Source organism: Gasterosteus aculeatus, chromosome 4 (genome assembly GCF_964276395.1).
Source record: "Gasterosteus aculeatus chromosome 4, fGasAcu3.hap1.1, whole genome shotgun sequence".
Classification (NCBI taxonomy): Eukaryota; Metazoa; Chordata; class Actinopteri; order Perciformes; family Gasterosteidae; genus Gasterosteus; species Gasterosteus aculeatus.
Window position 1 is genome coordinate 9,767,140 of NC_135691.1, and position 14,551 is coordinate 9,781,690.

General features: G+C 44.4%; 3 protein-coding genes across 8 annotated transcripts in view; all 3 read left to right on the top strand.

Moving 5' to 3' along the window:
* The window catches only part of trpc7b (transient receptor potential cation channel, subfamily C, member 7b), a 35,512-nt gene extending 30,858 nt beyond the window's left edge, over positions 1–4,654 (top strand). Inside the window, exons 10-12 of the mRNA XM_040174920.2 lie at positions 1,167–1,247; positions 1,890–1,965; positions 2,194–4,654. Coding sequence (XP_040030854.2) covers positions 1,167–1,247; positions 1,890–1,965; positions 2,194–2,333 — 297 coding nt within the window. The 3' untranslated portion in view covers positions 2,334–4,654. The remainder of the gene's footprint in view (positions 1–1,166; positions 1,248–1,889; positions 1,966–2,193) is intronic.
* Positions 1–14,551, top strand: part of LOC144406190 (protein diaphanous homolog 1-like) — a 125,163-nt gene that overhangs the window by 33,349 nt on the left and 77,263 nt on the right. The window lies entirely within an intron of this gene.
* On the top strand, positions 9,731–14,474 carry smim32 (small integral membrane protein 32). Of its 5 annotated transcripts, none has more exons than XM_040175308.2 (3): positions 9,731–9,854; positions 11,102–13,061; positions 13,285–14,474. In XM_040175308.2, exon 3 carries the CDS (start codon positions 13,416–13,418, stop codon positions 13,755–13,757), a length of 342 nt encoding a protein of 113 aa, XP_040031242.2. In that variant the 5' UTR covers positions 9,731–9,854; positions 11,102–13,061; positions 13,285–13,415; the 3' UTR covers positions 13,758–14,474. The 5 variants fall into 5 exon arrangements, with proteins under 5 accessions (XP_040031242.2, XP_077957330.1, XP_077957328.1 ...); XM_078101204.1 differs by having other exon boundaries at positions 9,746–9,854; positions 12,484–13,061; XM_078101202.1 differs by having other exon boundaries at positions 9,755–9,854; positions 12,302–13,061.

The window sequence follows — 14,551 nt, forward strand, 5'->3', positions numbered from 1 at the left end:
TTTATTCTTAAGGAAAAGCTCAAATGGGCATCCATCTATCAACTTTCTTGTGCGTATTCTGAAGTTATGCAGGTTTTTCTAACATCCCTCTTGCCAGCCACACTGTCCAGGTCATCCCGGGGAAACCCGAGGCGTTCCCAGGCAAGATGAGATGTATTCTCGGTCAAGTGTTTTCGGTTGGACCTCTGGTTGTCTTACCTGCGAGATGTACACAAAAAAAAAATCTGAAGGGAGCGTCCAGGAGATCCAGATCAGAGGCCCGAAGCACCTCAGCTGGCAATTTTCAATGTGAAGGAAAGGCACATGAAAAATGCATGTTATTTATTTGTATGTACGTTCTTAAAAGCTCAACGCCTCCGTAGGGTTGGTGCATATTCAGCAGAAGTTAGTTGCGTCCAGTCTACAGGGCAAGGTCGTGGACTTAGAGGAAACTTAGAACTGAGTTGATAGAGATTCACAGTGGAGAACTGATAATGTTAATTTCTGTTGTGTCGCGGACTCTCGGACGGAATCTCTCAGCAATGATCAGAGGTTTGGGAGAATAATGTGCTTTCAAAGTTCCCACTATTTCCTCATAGCTTCTGTCACCGGGCTTCTCCGGTGTTACTTGGCTGCGCAGTAGATTAAACGTTTTTCCTCCCATGACAGTCAAAAACGTTGGCACAATCACCTCCGACTTGATGCTATTAGCTAACACAAAGTACTCAAAACGTCTTCTCCGCGTCTTCGTGCCGCGCAGAAAAGAAAAAAAAAATATCAAACTGAGACTTTTCACAGAGAATAATACGTGTGAGAACATCCCATTCTCGTCGCCAGTTTTGTTGTGTCGCGGACTCGACAAACACGTCAAAAGGATCGGACATGAGACTCGATAGAAAAGTAATGCATGTACTTTTAATGGACGTTGCGTGACACAAACAAATACCCCGCATCCAGTGCCGGTTCCCTCTTTTATATGGATGCCCCGTAGGGACAAACTTAAGATCAATACACAACAATTTCCCTTCTCTTTGAAGACATCTGTCAGCACCTTCTTTTCATCGTTGTTTTGTTCTGCCATTGTTGCCTCCACCAGCACCCACAAATACTTTTATTATCGAAGATCCCTCAACCCTGAAATGTGACGTTAACACTGGACTGTTGTTCCTATCTCACTATTCAAACAGGATGAACGCCTCAGGACTTATCCACGCCCGGGAGAAGAGTTCATCCCCAGAAAACCGAGAGAACACCCGACCAGATACCAGGTAAGACACGGGAGTCGAGGATAGGTGGAGCGAAGATGACGTCGAGCACCGAAGAATCTCAGAAAGTTTTTAATCAAACGTAAAAAAAAAACGTCAGTGCCTGGAGGGTGATACAGGAAGAGAGCTGGAGAAAATGCATGGGTAGAAAGAGGTAAGAAGGAGTGAGGTATGGAGATGAGCTGGAGACACTTTTTTGTATTGTATTGTATGAAAGGGCATCGACTGAAAAGGAAGCGGGATTGAACGAGTGATTGCAAGTGAAGGAGCGAGAAAAGGAAGGACTAAAAGAGGGAGAGAGACACTGAGCAGAGTCTGAAAATGCCTCTAATGAGCTGTTTGACGGAGATGGAAGGCAGACTCTCCGTAAATGAGCTCAAAGTATCACGCGGAGAAAGGGAATGCTCTCCTCCTGAGTCTGCCCATCACCTTTTCCCCAAAGGGGATCCTAATGGCCTTCACAAGTCCATTGCTATTTTCTCCCAATCCTCGCGGATTGTGTGGGTTCTCTCGCATAAGGCAGGCCTGTAGATGTCAGTTGATAAGACACTTGTACGTGTGGTGAGAGGTAAACACTCAGGCAGAGTAGCTACAGGCAGAGATCACCTTTTCTCTAATTAATCTCTTTTCCTCTCCGTCTCTTAGAATATCATGAAACGCCTGACTAAGAGGTACGTGCTGAAGGCCCAAGTGGACAGAGAGAGCGACGAAGTCAATGAAGGTACAAACGTCCCCTTCACACTCTCATTGCATCATTATTTGCACAGTGCATGTGAGCTGAAGTCCATAAAATGAGGTTTGTATATTATTGCATCTGCTCCATGACTGCAAGTACTCACACGTGTCAGTTGTAGCCCAGTTTACGACGTGCAGATCGGGGCTTACCCGCATGCGTCTGCATTTGCTCGTGTTCACATTCCCTGACTGTCCGTGGGTGACTCTGTCGTAGGTGAGCTGAAGGAGATCAAACAAGACATTTCCAGCCTCCGTTATGAGCTCCTGGAGGAGAAGTCCGATGCCGCCGGAGAGCTGGGTCTACTCATCCAACAACTTGGCGACAAGTTTGGCAAGACCACCGTGAGACACTGACAGGACTCGCAAGAAGGAGCGAGAGGGGAGGGAGGAGGGGGGAGGAAGATGTGAAAGAGGGTGAACACGGGAGGAGGCGGAGGCAGACAGCAGTGCGAGGGGGGAAAGGGAGGCAGGATGTTTATAAGATATACAGACAAGAAAGTGGAGGGAAAGCGGGAGAGAAATAAACTTTTTGAGAAGCGGGTTTCGTATTACGCAATGGTCCAACTAAGGAGGAATGTGCCAAGAACATATCCGCGACAGCACCAGAGCATGAGGTTGACGGTTCAGAGGTGAAGCAAACTCAGTTGAAGGGGTTTATGTTGGCGTTCCAGTTCTAATAAAATGGCGACGTCTTCAGGGGGTTGAAAGATTTGCTTCTATGTCTTCACTTTGTTGGGACGCCTGTCGAGATACTGTGCTCTCCTCGGCGCACTAGGCTATCTAATTAATGCATTTCCATCCATGATGCACAACTTGATCAGGGGTCAGACGATTCAGGAAAAGGAAACCGTGTAGGACTTATCCACTCATTTGAAAGTCATTAAAGCTCTCTCCTAAAAGTCAGCCAGTGACTTTTGTATATGCACACAGCACACGGTGTGCAGTAAGGCCTTTAGTACCTCGTCAACTGTCTCAATTATTTTATGTTAGTAGAAATCGACTTCGTAGAGTTCCAAAAAAGGGCAAAAGTGTCGATGTCATTACAGTAAGTAGTTTACCTCAGTCAGAATAATCTAAATAAAAAGTACTAAATAAGGATTGGATCATTAATGAGTAGCAAATACATGATGGAAAGACAGGATACGTCTCCCACTTTGAAAGTCCAGGTCTCATGTACACTGGACCTTTAAGACAAAAAATTGGACAGGTTTAGATAATCGTTCGTGGGTGTTCTCCTTTTCGTTGGGCCTTTGCGGTTCAAAGTGTTTTCTAAAATGGTAGCAAAGACGTGACATGACCTTGGGAAGTTATGATTACAGCTTAAAAACGCAGGAGGTCAGTGATGATTATTAGCCCATAAAGGAAGACAAACTCTGTGAGTTCGCTTTAGGGCAACCACACATATGTGACACGAGAAAACGTGAGAGATACACAGATATGGAACAGTCGTGCAATCAATGGGTTATAAAACGCCTGAATTCTACTGCAGACGCCATGTGGAGTCATGTTATGTCAGACTTCACCAGAGCTTCATTGAGAAAAGTTTCTTTAACTAATAGAGAAAATGTGATCCAGTGATAATGGAGTTTAACAAACTGCTAATTCGGCCCACCAAAGTTTTAAGTGTGTTTTTATTGTAAAATGTAGAATCATATCTAAATACAAATACAATGCTAATACAATAGATTATTTTGATCGTCCATATTAACTGTCCGTCATGTAATTGCAGCCAATTTGGGATTTTGACAACGAAAAATGGCAACTTTCCCATTATTTCTGGTGCGTGTGTCCGGTCTCTAAACCGGTACAGCATCAAGATCGAGCAACTTGAAGGAGATGTCTCGGACTATTATATTTCTAGTGTGCATGCTTCAGTAGTTTCTCTAACGCTGTTTCTTACTCAATGGCCTGACATGTTTTCCCCACTGGGAAACGGCAGCAACCACAATGCAGGTCTCCAAATATATTGTGCTCATTTATACAGTTCATAAATGAGACGGTTTGGGTATTTTACATGCCATCGACAGATTGGATCGATGATTTGGCTCATAATGTTGTTGGCATAAGGAAAGATGCGCTCTTGTTAACACATTTAAAAGACTCGCACTGCAACTGGTTTGCGTGGGTGTCAGACCTTTTTCATCCTAAAATCATTAACTAGTACAGAGCTACTATGAAATAAGTTACTGCCATAACAAATGTATCTAAATATTTAATCACTTTGTTGTTATTAAAGCGTCTGAAGGTAAAAGTTAACTAGTAGGTGGAGTAAGCCCCTTGAACATTTTGTAGCATTGAAATAGAGTTGAATTAAATTTTCTATCATTAGACCTGAAATACAATTGAAAAGGTTAACTTATAAGAGACATATAGTGGGCGTGTTTTGATTTAGGTACACAAATTATTTCAGAATAATTTCAGTATAGTAGAGTGGGACTTGTTTATTTTTACTGTGAGTGAGAGTAAAAGAGCAGCCAATTATTTTCTGTGTGCAGACCCAGGCTATGAATGAGCAGACTCCCAGAGAAGGTTTATTGATTCCCCCTCCTTTAAACACAAAGTTTACTGAAATACTGTATTTTTCACGTGTTTAGAAGAAATATTGATTAATGCAAAATCTTCTACTGTGTATTGTTCTATTTTTGATCCTTGAATTAAAGACATTACGCTCTGAACAGGCTGTTTAATGACTGGATCGTTGTGTATGTTTTTGCCCATAAGTAGAGTTTGATTATATTCCATGAGTCTAAATATTCAGTGTTGGTCCCCATTAGTGGCACTCAGCTGATGGCAGGTACTGGAGCGGAACCAACAAGTAATTGGAGCATTACTCTGCACTCAAGCGATGGTATGCACAAACACACGCACACACACACACGCACACTCAGAACTAATGCCCAAATATTTAAGCAGTGGGATGACCCAAACTGCACTGCGTGTACGCTTCACACATTAAAACTATTTATAGTACTGCCGTTTTTAGTTGTCTTTTACCAATTGTTACAGGCATCTCTCAGTCCTGGTTTCATGCAAACACAACACACTCACTTTACAATAACAGTTGCACATTCAAAACGCCTTTTTTACATAAACCAGCATGTGCAGCATTTTTTTATTAGCCAATTTCACATATGGGATTTAAAAGATGCAACTGTTCTTATTTTAACAATCTGTGACAAAATCCAAAAAACAATACAAAATGTTTTTTTATCAGGGACGTGGAACAGTGCAAATGGCTCCAAGAAATAACTGAACAAAGGCTCTCAGAAGCTCAAACAATGTTCCTTTAAAACGAAACACACAGCCAGGCTGCCGGTACTCTACTTACACATGAACTGATCTCCATCTGATTACATGAGGTTACCGCGCTGCAGACTCAACAGTGGCATTAACTAAAGAGCCTTAAAAGCCCAAAGCAGGCCCTCTCCGATTGGGACATCTGTCTTCCTGTGAGTCTGTGCACGTGTGCTCCTCATGCACCTGTGTGTGTTGACCTCCCCGAGAGACTCCCCGAAAGCTGCCCTATGAAGCAGCACTGCAAACACTGCTTACTAACATATGTCCACAGATGTATCATCCCTCACTTACACCACACCATTTATTCACCACTCGGCCTGAATGGTTTCAGACTGTCCCTAAAAGACCTTTTTTTGTTCTATGTAAGGACAAAGAACGAATGTAAGTTGTGCATAAAGATGACCTCATGTGGTCATCTTTTAAGTTGTAGTTTGTTGGATGTGGTGGCTTCTAGCTTCAAGGTTGCAACCAATCACAACCTCTTCTGGGTGACAGAAGAGGTTTCTGAAGAGGAAATGTGAAAACATGAAAATGTTGGTGCTTTGTTGGACAGTTGGTGTTTATTTATTTCTCTCTCTGCTCCTATAGAAACATGGCGCCCGTGGAGATAAAAACAGCCCATTTCTTATTTCCTGTTTTGTATTTTTTGATAGTTGCCAAGCATATGCTTAAGGGAAAACTCTAAAATAACAATTACAGGCTTGAGTACACCCAGGAGAGCATCCTCTCTCTTCTCATCAAGTTGTTAAGTCTGGGTTATAATCTTGCTTGCCCTCCGTTTCCTCCACTCTTCCCATAAATCACCATTTGTGTACACCAGTAAGGCAGAATAAATGCCAAAACACTGTCTAAAAAAAGGAGAAAGAAAAACTAATTCAACCCATAAAATGCCATACAGCACACGTGAACAATAGCCGAGCATTTCTGGACTATCGCCACAGTAACAAAATCAGTCCGAGGGAGCTTTTGAAAACAGGAAATTATATTATCTGAACTCCTTCAGAACTCTCCTGCAGACTTTTGATAGGAGTTTGGGCCTTTGCTCAATAACACACTGGTGTGTGTGTCTGTTTGTGCTGAACATGTGTTTGCGTTCTGTCAGTTTTAATCACAGATAAAATCTTTTGGAAGTGTATTCTCCTTTGTGTGAAAGAGAATTGAGCGTGTATTTGCAACCACGGAACACTGTGTGTGTTTTAGACCAACCAAGTGGTGTCATTTGCAGACGCCCAATGCAAGGAATGGTTTCCAGCCGTCCCTCCATCTCTCCTCCTCTTTAACCTCCTTTTCATCTTGCCTGCCTCTCCATCCTTTTCGCCTCCTCCATCTGCCTCTCTCGGTTGCTGCATCTCCTGGCGGAGCAGTGAGCAATGTGGCCTTTTGCCTCTGAAAGACAGGGATTCCGGGGATTTGGAGAAGAGATTAGCCTCCCTCTCCAACACGCCTCCCGCCTACTGCCTGAATGCTCCCACCCCCCCAGGAGACAAACCAGTGCGCTGCTTCGCTGTTTATACAAACACAAACATACATGGCTAGAAGGTTCAACACGTACCCTGCACAAATTACACACTCACCTAGCCGTGAATACTCACATATGCATGCACGCTCATACACCAGGCTGTCTGTGAAACACTTACATTCAAATGGTGAATGGTAAGTTGTTGCACTAAAACCAATTAAAACTTGTGGTAACATAATAATGGATGCATTGACACTTAAAGTTCAAGTCTTACTGTGGCTCTTAACATGTCACATTTGCACACACACACACACACACACACACACACACACACACACACACAGATAGAGCTCCTATCACAAGGCATTAATCACGCCCTTGAGTCTTCTCTCTCTCATCACAGTATCTCCTTTGATTGAAGCTGTGTGGAGAGGAACTAATCAGGAGATTTCTAGAGCATAAAGCTGAAGCCGTCTTACAATCAAAGCCATGCCGAACTGATTATCAGCCACTTTTGTCATACTCTTAAGAATATCATCTAGCATGCTCCAAACCATCTTTCACCTCTCAAAACGACAGCCTGTAAAGAAATCAAAATTCCACCGTGCTGAGACATTCCTGCGTGCCCGTCATTGGCGGAAGGCCAATATCTAATTTCTGGAGCAGTCGGAGGGCTGATAAAGGACGACCGGGTGGGCTCTCAGAAGAAAAGACTGTACACTCGTAGAGTGTAAACTAATTTGTCAAAAGCCGCAGCACACTGGTTCAAGATGGACGATGAGATCAATATGACAACTCGCTGACAAGCCCTCCAGGTGGCTCGACTTGGCCTTTATTTCGGCGCTGAGGAAGGAGAGAGCAGGCAGCCACGAGTGAACCCACGATCCTCAAGTGGAGATAGATGTGTCATGTGCGCATCCATCTCTAACCAAGGATATAGAAATATAAACCTGTATTATCATCATCATCACTTTCATTGCACTGGGAAAAAAAGTCATTTATTGGTGTCAGAGAATAGTTTCTACTCTCATGAGGCAATGAGAGCAGGTTTGAGACAATGAATATTGTGCATTATGGGGTGGGAGTAATTTACAGCTTGATGCAGATTGTTGTAATCAAGCAGCACACAGTGTTTGACCTGCTGTTTAACCTTGTCCAAGGCCCAATTACATCCATTTGAATTTCTCCATTGATACGTGTCACTGATTTAGGCTGAATCAGAATCGGTGGGTCGATTTTTTACAACTTTACAGTTGTATTCTGCTTTTCAAATCTCCAACAGAGTAGCTACTTCTTCAGAGGCCACAACTGATTTAGTTAGTTTAAAGCATGATTGATCCTAAAACTCAACAGACAAATTATCTCCAAATAAGAAGAATTGATCTAAGCATTTCCTCTAAGGACATCGCAGCACCTCAACACAATGAATCTCAATAGAGAGCATAACATTTCAAATAGTCAGCTTAATCATGTGAAAGCACAGCAGATGCACTGATCAGCTAATTACACAATGGTTATCCACGCAGCCTGTTCAAAACACAGAATTAGACCGCGTACGTTTTCGGCGCATCACTCACTATATCATCGTCATATTCTGTACTTTTCAATTTTGTGTCACAGCATTCCTTAACTTCATCATCCTTGAAGTCATTTTCCATTACCGGTCAATGCGATGCACCGTCATCATTGTCATCCTCGGTGTTTACCCATCACATCCGCTTTTGGAATTTTCATCTCTGTGTCACCGAGAGCTGTGAATAATGGATATGATGTGCTGTACAGGAACTGCTACAACATTTACTGCATTCCGAACGCTCTCCCATTCACGCTGTGTGAGAGTGCGAGCGTGAAAGGAGAATGAGTGAGACGTGGAGAGGAAGTTATGTTTATAACGACCTCAGCGCTGCTGCTTGTCATATACAGCAACATTTCCCACCAGCTTGTTTATGTACCTACAACATAGTTTCCCTTTTATGGGCCAACCATAGCTGTTGCGCCAGCATTCATCTTCTGACTCTCTTTGCAAGTTTTTCCTTTATTCTGCTCTGTCTTCTGTTTGCTTTACCCCCCCCCCTCCCCTCACTGTCCCAACTGGCCGCTCTGTGTTTGTTTCTCCGTCTTTTCAATCTGCGACTATTTACTGCTCCGTCACTCTCTGTTTGTCTCCGTCTATATTATTTCCATGTTTTATTCTGCATCCTCACTCTGGTGTTGCTCGAATCACAGGTGGCCTTGACCTCCACGGTGCTCTTGACTATAAGCTCCTTCCGGTTTGTTTTGCTCCCCTGCTCATCCAGACTGGCTTCCCTGTGTCATCCAGTAATCTGCCTCTCCAACACTGCACACGTCCTGCGGTCCTCCTGTGGCTTCTTGGGTGAGTGTCTGCTGGACCAGAGGCCCTGCACATGCTCAAACCAGCGCCAATTTAGCCGGGGCAGCTCTTCCCTTCGCTGATCCTGAACACAACAAAGAAACAGAGAAAAATAGGATTGGCTTTTCTGCTCTTCTTATTATTTGTTTGGTTTTCTGCCCTGATCACATTCTGATACGCGCTGGTGTTCAGTGCTGGCTGATCCTGCTTGGTTTGAGAGGCCGGTTTGAGATCTGAGCCGCACGCCGCCAAATCAAATATTAAAGTGTACTTTATCCTACGCTACAGCAAAATAGAGTATAGAAAAGAAAATAGATTCAATCAAACCTAAATTTAAATACTTATTCTCCTTTATTTGTGGCAGCATACAGTATATCTGCTATAGGTTTCAATCAACTGTTCACCAAAATAAATGATTTGAATCCATGCAATGTGCATATTTGCTGCATATACCATTTTTAAATGTGAAGGTCTCTGTACGTATGTGTTTTGTTGGTTGCAAGACCGTTCCTGCTCCTTTTGAGTATGCGTCTGTAATTTTTACTTTGAGAGCAGGAAAAAGCCTTTAATTCCTCCCTGAGATGATGAGCAGCATTCGGTGTTCTGCCGAGATAATCAAGTGACTACATGTAGAGTGTCTGATTTCTGCCAAAGGGTGCGTTTTATGCTGCTGGCAGGCAGAAATCCTATTTTGCTGGTTGCCTTTTCCCATGGAGGTGAAAGAGGAGACTTTCAGGCTGGTTAGACGGTAAGAATTAACACAATTACAGAAAACGAGAGAGGAAGACATTTGCATTTTTTTAAAGGTTGACGATCGGTGATAGAGAAAAGGGAATTGTACTGAGGAAAGATATATAAAGCAGTCCTAGCTGCTTCTGTAGCCATTAGAGAACAAGACTCAGGCATGTGCTAGCTTGTGTAGGAGTGTGTTGTGTTAGTTTCAGTGTGTCAGCATGTGTTCTTTCCCTTTCACTGTCTGTCCCTTCTTATGTAAGTGTGCAGCTCTGTCTTAGTTTGTGTGTGTATATAAGATGGCTTGGGGTTAATGCATGCCAAACGTCCCCCGTGAGTCTGTTTGTGTGCACATAAGCAGGAGTTTGCACATCAGCGGTCTCGTAATCTGTCTCTCACTGGCTTTTTTCTGTTTTTGTCTGGAGAGCGTCTGGGAGTATAACAGTTATCAGATGCTACCGTATGTCTAAGTGTGGGTCTTTTCTCTTGCATCTGTCTTTTTAAGCAAGAGGTGATTAAGTGGAAGGTTTAGAAATATTCGTCATTGATCCTTTCAAAGCTTTGGTAGAATTGTTTTTTCTATGGGCCATTCTGCCAGCGGAGCCTCAAAATGCTTCAAAAGAATACTAGTTTTTTGTGACGAAAGAAATGAATAAACACAGTGGAATCAAGAAATCAAGTTGCCTCAAAGGGATTCGCACCAATGCCTGAGGAACTCACTGCTGTGAGTGCTAAGTACCATAGATTAAGATTGTGCGCTTCACTTCGAGCACACTTGACATGATATCATTTGAGGTGACTGAAACTGTAATTTGAAAAACTGCAGCAAAAGGCTTTTAAAGAAGACGTTCAAAGCATTGATCTTTGTTCCTCCTAGAAATAATGGAGGTCAAGAGTAATAATATTACAACCCCTGAGCAGTGCCACGTCTCGAGTCGACGGCGGGGAGGAGTGTACCCCATCGCAGGTTTTGTCACAGAGGGTGCGCATAAATGAGAGAGGAGAAAAGTGGTCGGTGTGTGTAGGCCACACATACATAATCCCTGTTCACTTGCAGACCTGCCATTTGCTTTGGTTATGTCTCATCAGCAGGAAACATTAAGCCTCTTTTAAGCTTTGCCGTCATTCCTGTGAAATTGACATTATCAAACTCAGAAAAAAAGAAATCGCACAAATTTTAGTTTTTTTGTTTATCCTAATTTTCAGCTCACGGTGCTTTATGGATGGGTAGTCTTTTTCCCCGCTTTTTTTATGGATTAAAAGGATTAAGAAACAGCAAGAGAAGGAAACTGAGTGAAGGAGGAGAAGGGGAACGCACCCAAAGAGAAGTGAGAGAGACGTACCTCCCAACAGAGCAATGAGGGGACGAGAGCGACAGTACATGGTGGTGTGTACAGTCTGGTGTGTTACCATCTGTATGTATGACACAAACATGGTGAAAGGTCATTGATAGATATGTACGTCATGGTTTATTCTAATCCTTCTCTATACCTTTCCTCTATTTCTTTAAACTTCACTGCATCTCATGATTGTGTTAAATCTGTTATAGCGACATCCCTCACATTTCTGCAAATTGGGTCAGATGGTGTGTCTTTAGATTTGCCTTTTTGTGTGTGTGTGTGTGTGTGTGTGTGTGTGTGTGTGTGTGTGTGTGTGTGTGTGTGTGTGTGTGTGTGTGTGTGTGTGTGTGTGTGTGTGTGTGTGTGTGCGTGAATGAGGACAGCAGCAAGCCCTGAGCAAGGCAGCCAACGAGTGCCACTAAAACTCAATAATGAAAGGTAAACTCCTTAGCCGCCAAAATTACTGACGTCCCTCCACGATTGTAAACAAGGCTTCTGGCTGTTTTTAGATGTCCCATGTGACGTGCACATTTCCCCGTAACCACGTCCACTGTAATCCTCTTTATTGTTGAATGGAGCTGATGCAGGACGCCAGGACCCTGCCGGCTTGCACACAGAACATGTGCACATGAATATGAAACAGAGCTTTTAGGCTCCAGCCCTTCGTATGCATGCTCATGTCCAAAGCAACTGGTTTCCCGTCTCCACCCTAAGCACCTTCTTGTTGGTGTCCGTAGCACAGCACCACTGTCAAATCACTTTCACAGAGGACACACATGTTGCAAACAAAACACCATGGTCATGTGAGATGCAGAGTCCTTTCAATATTTCCAAAAGGATGTGAACCCAAGATGAGTCACAAACTATAAGACTCAGACAAAAGACCTCCTGGTTGATCATTTCTCAAACGTATCCCCACCTATGAGCTTTTACACCCACTCACCAATCTCGCACCCTTTTCCGATCTCACCCCAGAGTGAGACATTCCACACAAGGACCCAGAAAATGGACAATGGACCATGAACTTTCTCTCATTGCTTTGAATTGCTGTATAGAGTGATAGATATATGGGCCGATGGATAATTGGACGGGACTTTTGATGTGTCGGTTTCTCTCTTTACAGCCACACCACCCCGGTGACGTGCATTCTCCCCTCCCTCTCTCTCCCTCTCTCTCTCCCCCCTCCCCCTCTCTCTCGCTTTGTCACATTGTCATAGAATACGGGGGCAAGATGTAATGCTGTTCACGACCCAATGTGCTGCTGCGTCTTGTCCTTCCTCAATCCCTCCTTTCCTCAAATGTTAGGTGCAGTGGATCGATAATCCCGTCAGGTCAGAGAGGCCGTCGGTCACATCTGTCCGACACGTATCGACGCTTTGCTGGAAGAAGAAAAAAAACAGAAGGAGCAAAGGTTTGGAGACGCGGGGGTTCCGGCGTGTCCTTCCTCTGCGCCCTGTACGCACAAGGAAGAGAGAGACCTTGTTTCATTGCGCACCGGAGATCTTCGTTGAACTTCACGAACCTCTGGCGGACCGGATCAGATATCGGTCCAGTCGGTGCTTTACCCTGCAAGTAGCGAGACAGTTTGGATTTATCCGCCAAAAAAAGTGGAATTTGGGTATTGTGCTGTTTCATCCGGACCCTAATCTGCGCTGACACGTGGAATCGGATGCGTTCCGTTTAATATCAGCTCTGTTCATAATAATCCAATTTAGAAACTCGTCGTCTGCGGTCGTAGGTTTGAGGCTGTAAACTCACCGCTCTTCCTCAGCTCGTCCTCCGCGGGGCTGGAGGGGAAAGAGCCGGCGCGCTGAGGGATGCGGAGCCGGGACCTTGTTTTGTTTTTCAGCTCACCTGCGGAACTCTTCGCAGCGCAAACCAAAGTAAGTCATTCCTTGAGTCATTCCTTCTAATGATAATTTGTTGAATTGTTTTGTATTCCAGGTGCTTTATCTAGAATATTTATTTTATGCAACACCAAGACCACTTATGACATCGCTGTGACGTGATTTGTTTATAGGGTTTTTTTTAGACCCTGGGCAGTGACCTTGTCAGACATTGAAGTATTCTGGGTGCAATGGCATGACTGGGTTTTGTATCACACAGGTATCCCTGCTGATTCTTCTTGATCGGTGCATCAGAGATAGGACACACACCCAGACTGAACAGACGCGGGGTTAGTTGGCTACATAACCTCCCCCTGCCGACCGAGGCAGCCGGTGAACCCGCGGGGCGCCATGCTGAGGCAGATGCTCCTCAACTCCACCGACACCTCAGACTTCCACCTGGCACTCGTGGCCCAGTCCTCCACGCACGCCCCCTCCTCCATGAACGCCTCCCACGGCGGTTCGGTGAGCGTCGCCGCTCTCCTGAGACCCACCGCGGGGCGAGGGGGAGGGGAGCTCCGGGAGGGCGAGCTCCACAAGCCGGACCTGACCACCTACATAGTGATGTGCCTGCTGCTCTTCCTGTTGGTGCTGCTCATCGTGTTCTTCATCAACTGCCAGCTGCGGAACTCTTTCTTCGCCTCCATGCCATATGACAGGTCGTTGAGAGAGGCCCGGAGCTCCTACAAGTGAGACCCCCCCCCCAACCCAACCGACCCAGGCCAATCTCTGTGACCTTTAGAGAGACTCCTGTGCGGGGGTTGAAGGACTGACTGGTCTCCTTGAACTGCTGCTGCTGGAATCATGTGGTTTGCCTTTAATAGTTGTCTTGGACACATTGATTAGTCAGTGCCTCGGTGAGTGAAATGTTGCACACATCTTCCACGTCGGGGCCTGTACACCATCCGAGATATATGGCTCTTCGGACCATGGGGGGCATTTGGGAAGCTGAATAGCTCCAGATGGCAACATAACATTAGACTATAACTCCTGCTCAATTTAGGGCGCCTATTTTGGGTGATTAATGAATACAATGTGAAACAATCCATCACGCCCTGTAAACAACTCATCATCCCCGTATTGCACTTTGGAAAGAAATGATATATATCCCTTTACAGCATATTCGCAAACTTGTGTTGATTCATCTCCCTGAATTGGAGTCTAAATTTGCTGTATTTCTCACTGGCCCAGACAGGTTTCAGCTTCTTCTTTTTGTTCACGTAAACGTGGCGTACTGCAACAGAGAGCGTATACAGTAGGTGGCGTATATTCAACATTTTCTATGACTGTAACTTAACCGTCTTGTCTCGTCAAATGAAAGAATCAACGCACAACGCCCTTTTGTCCATGTAAAATGCTGATTCAATTACAGACTGTTTCTATAATGTCACATAAAGATATTTAAATGTACTTTAAGTGTCTCTTCATCTCTGCACCTGCTTGTTAGTGGCGATGCTGAAAATAGCTGTTGATGCGATGGTCCAACC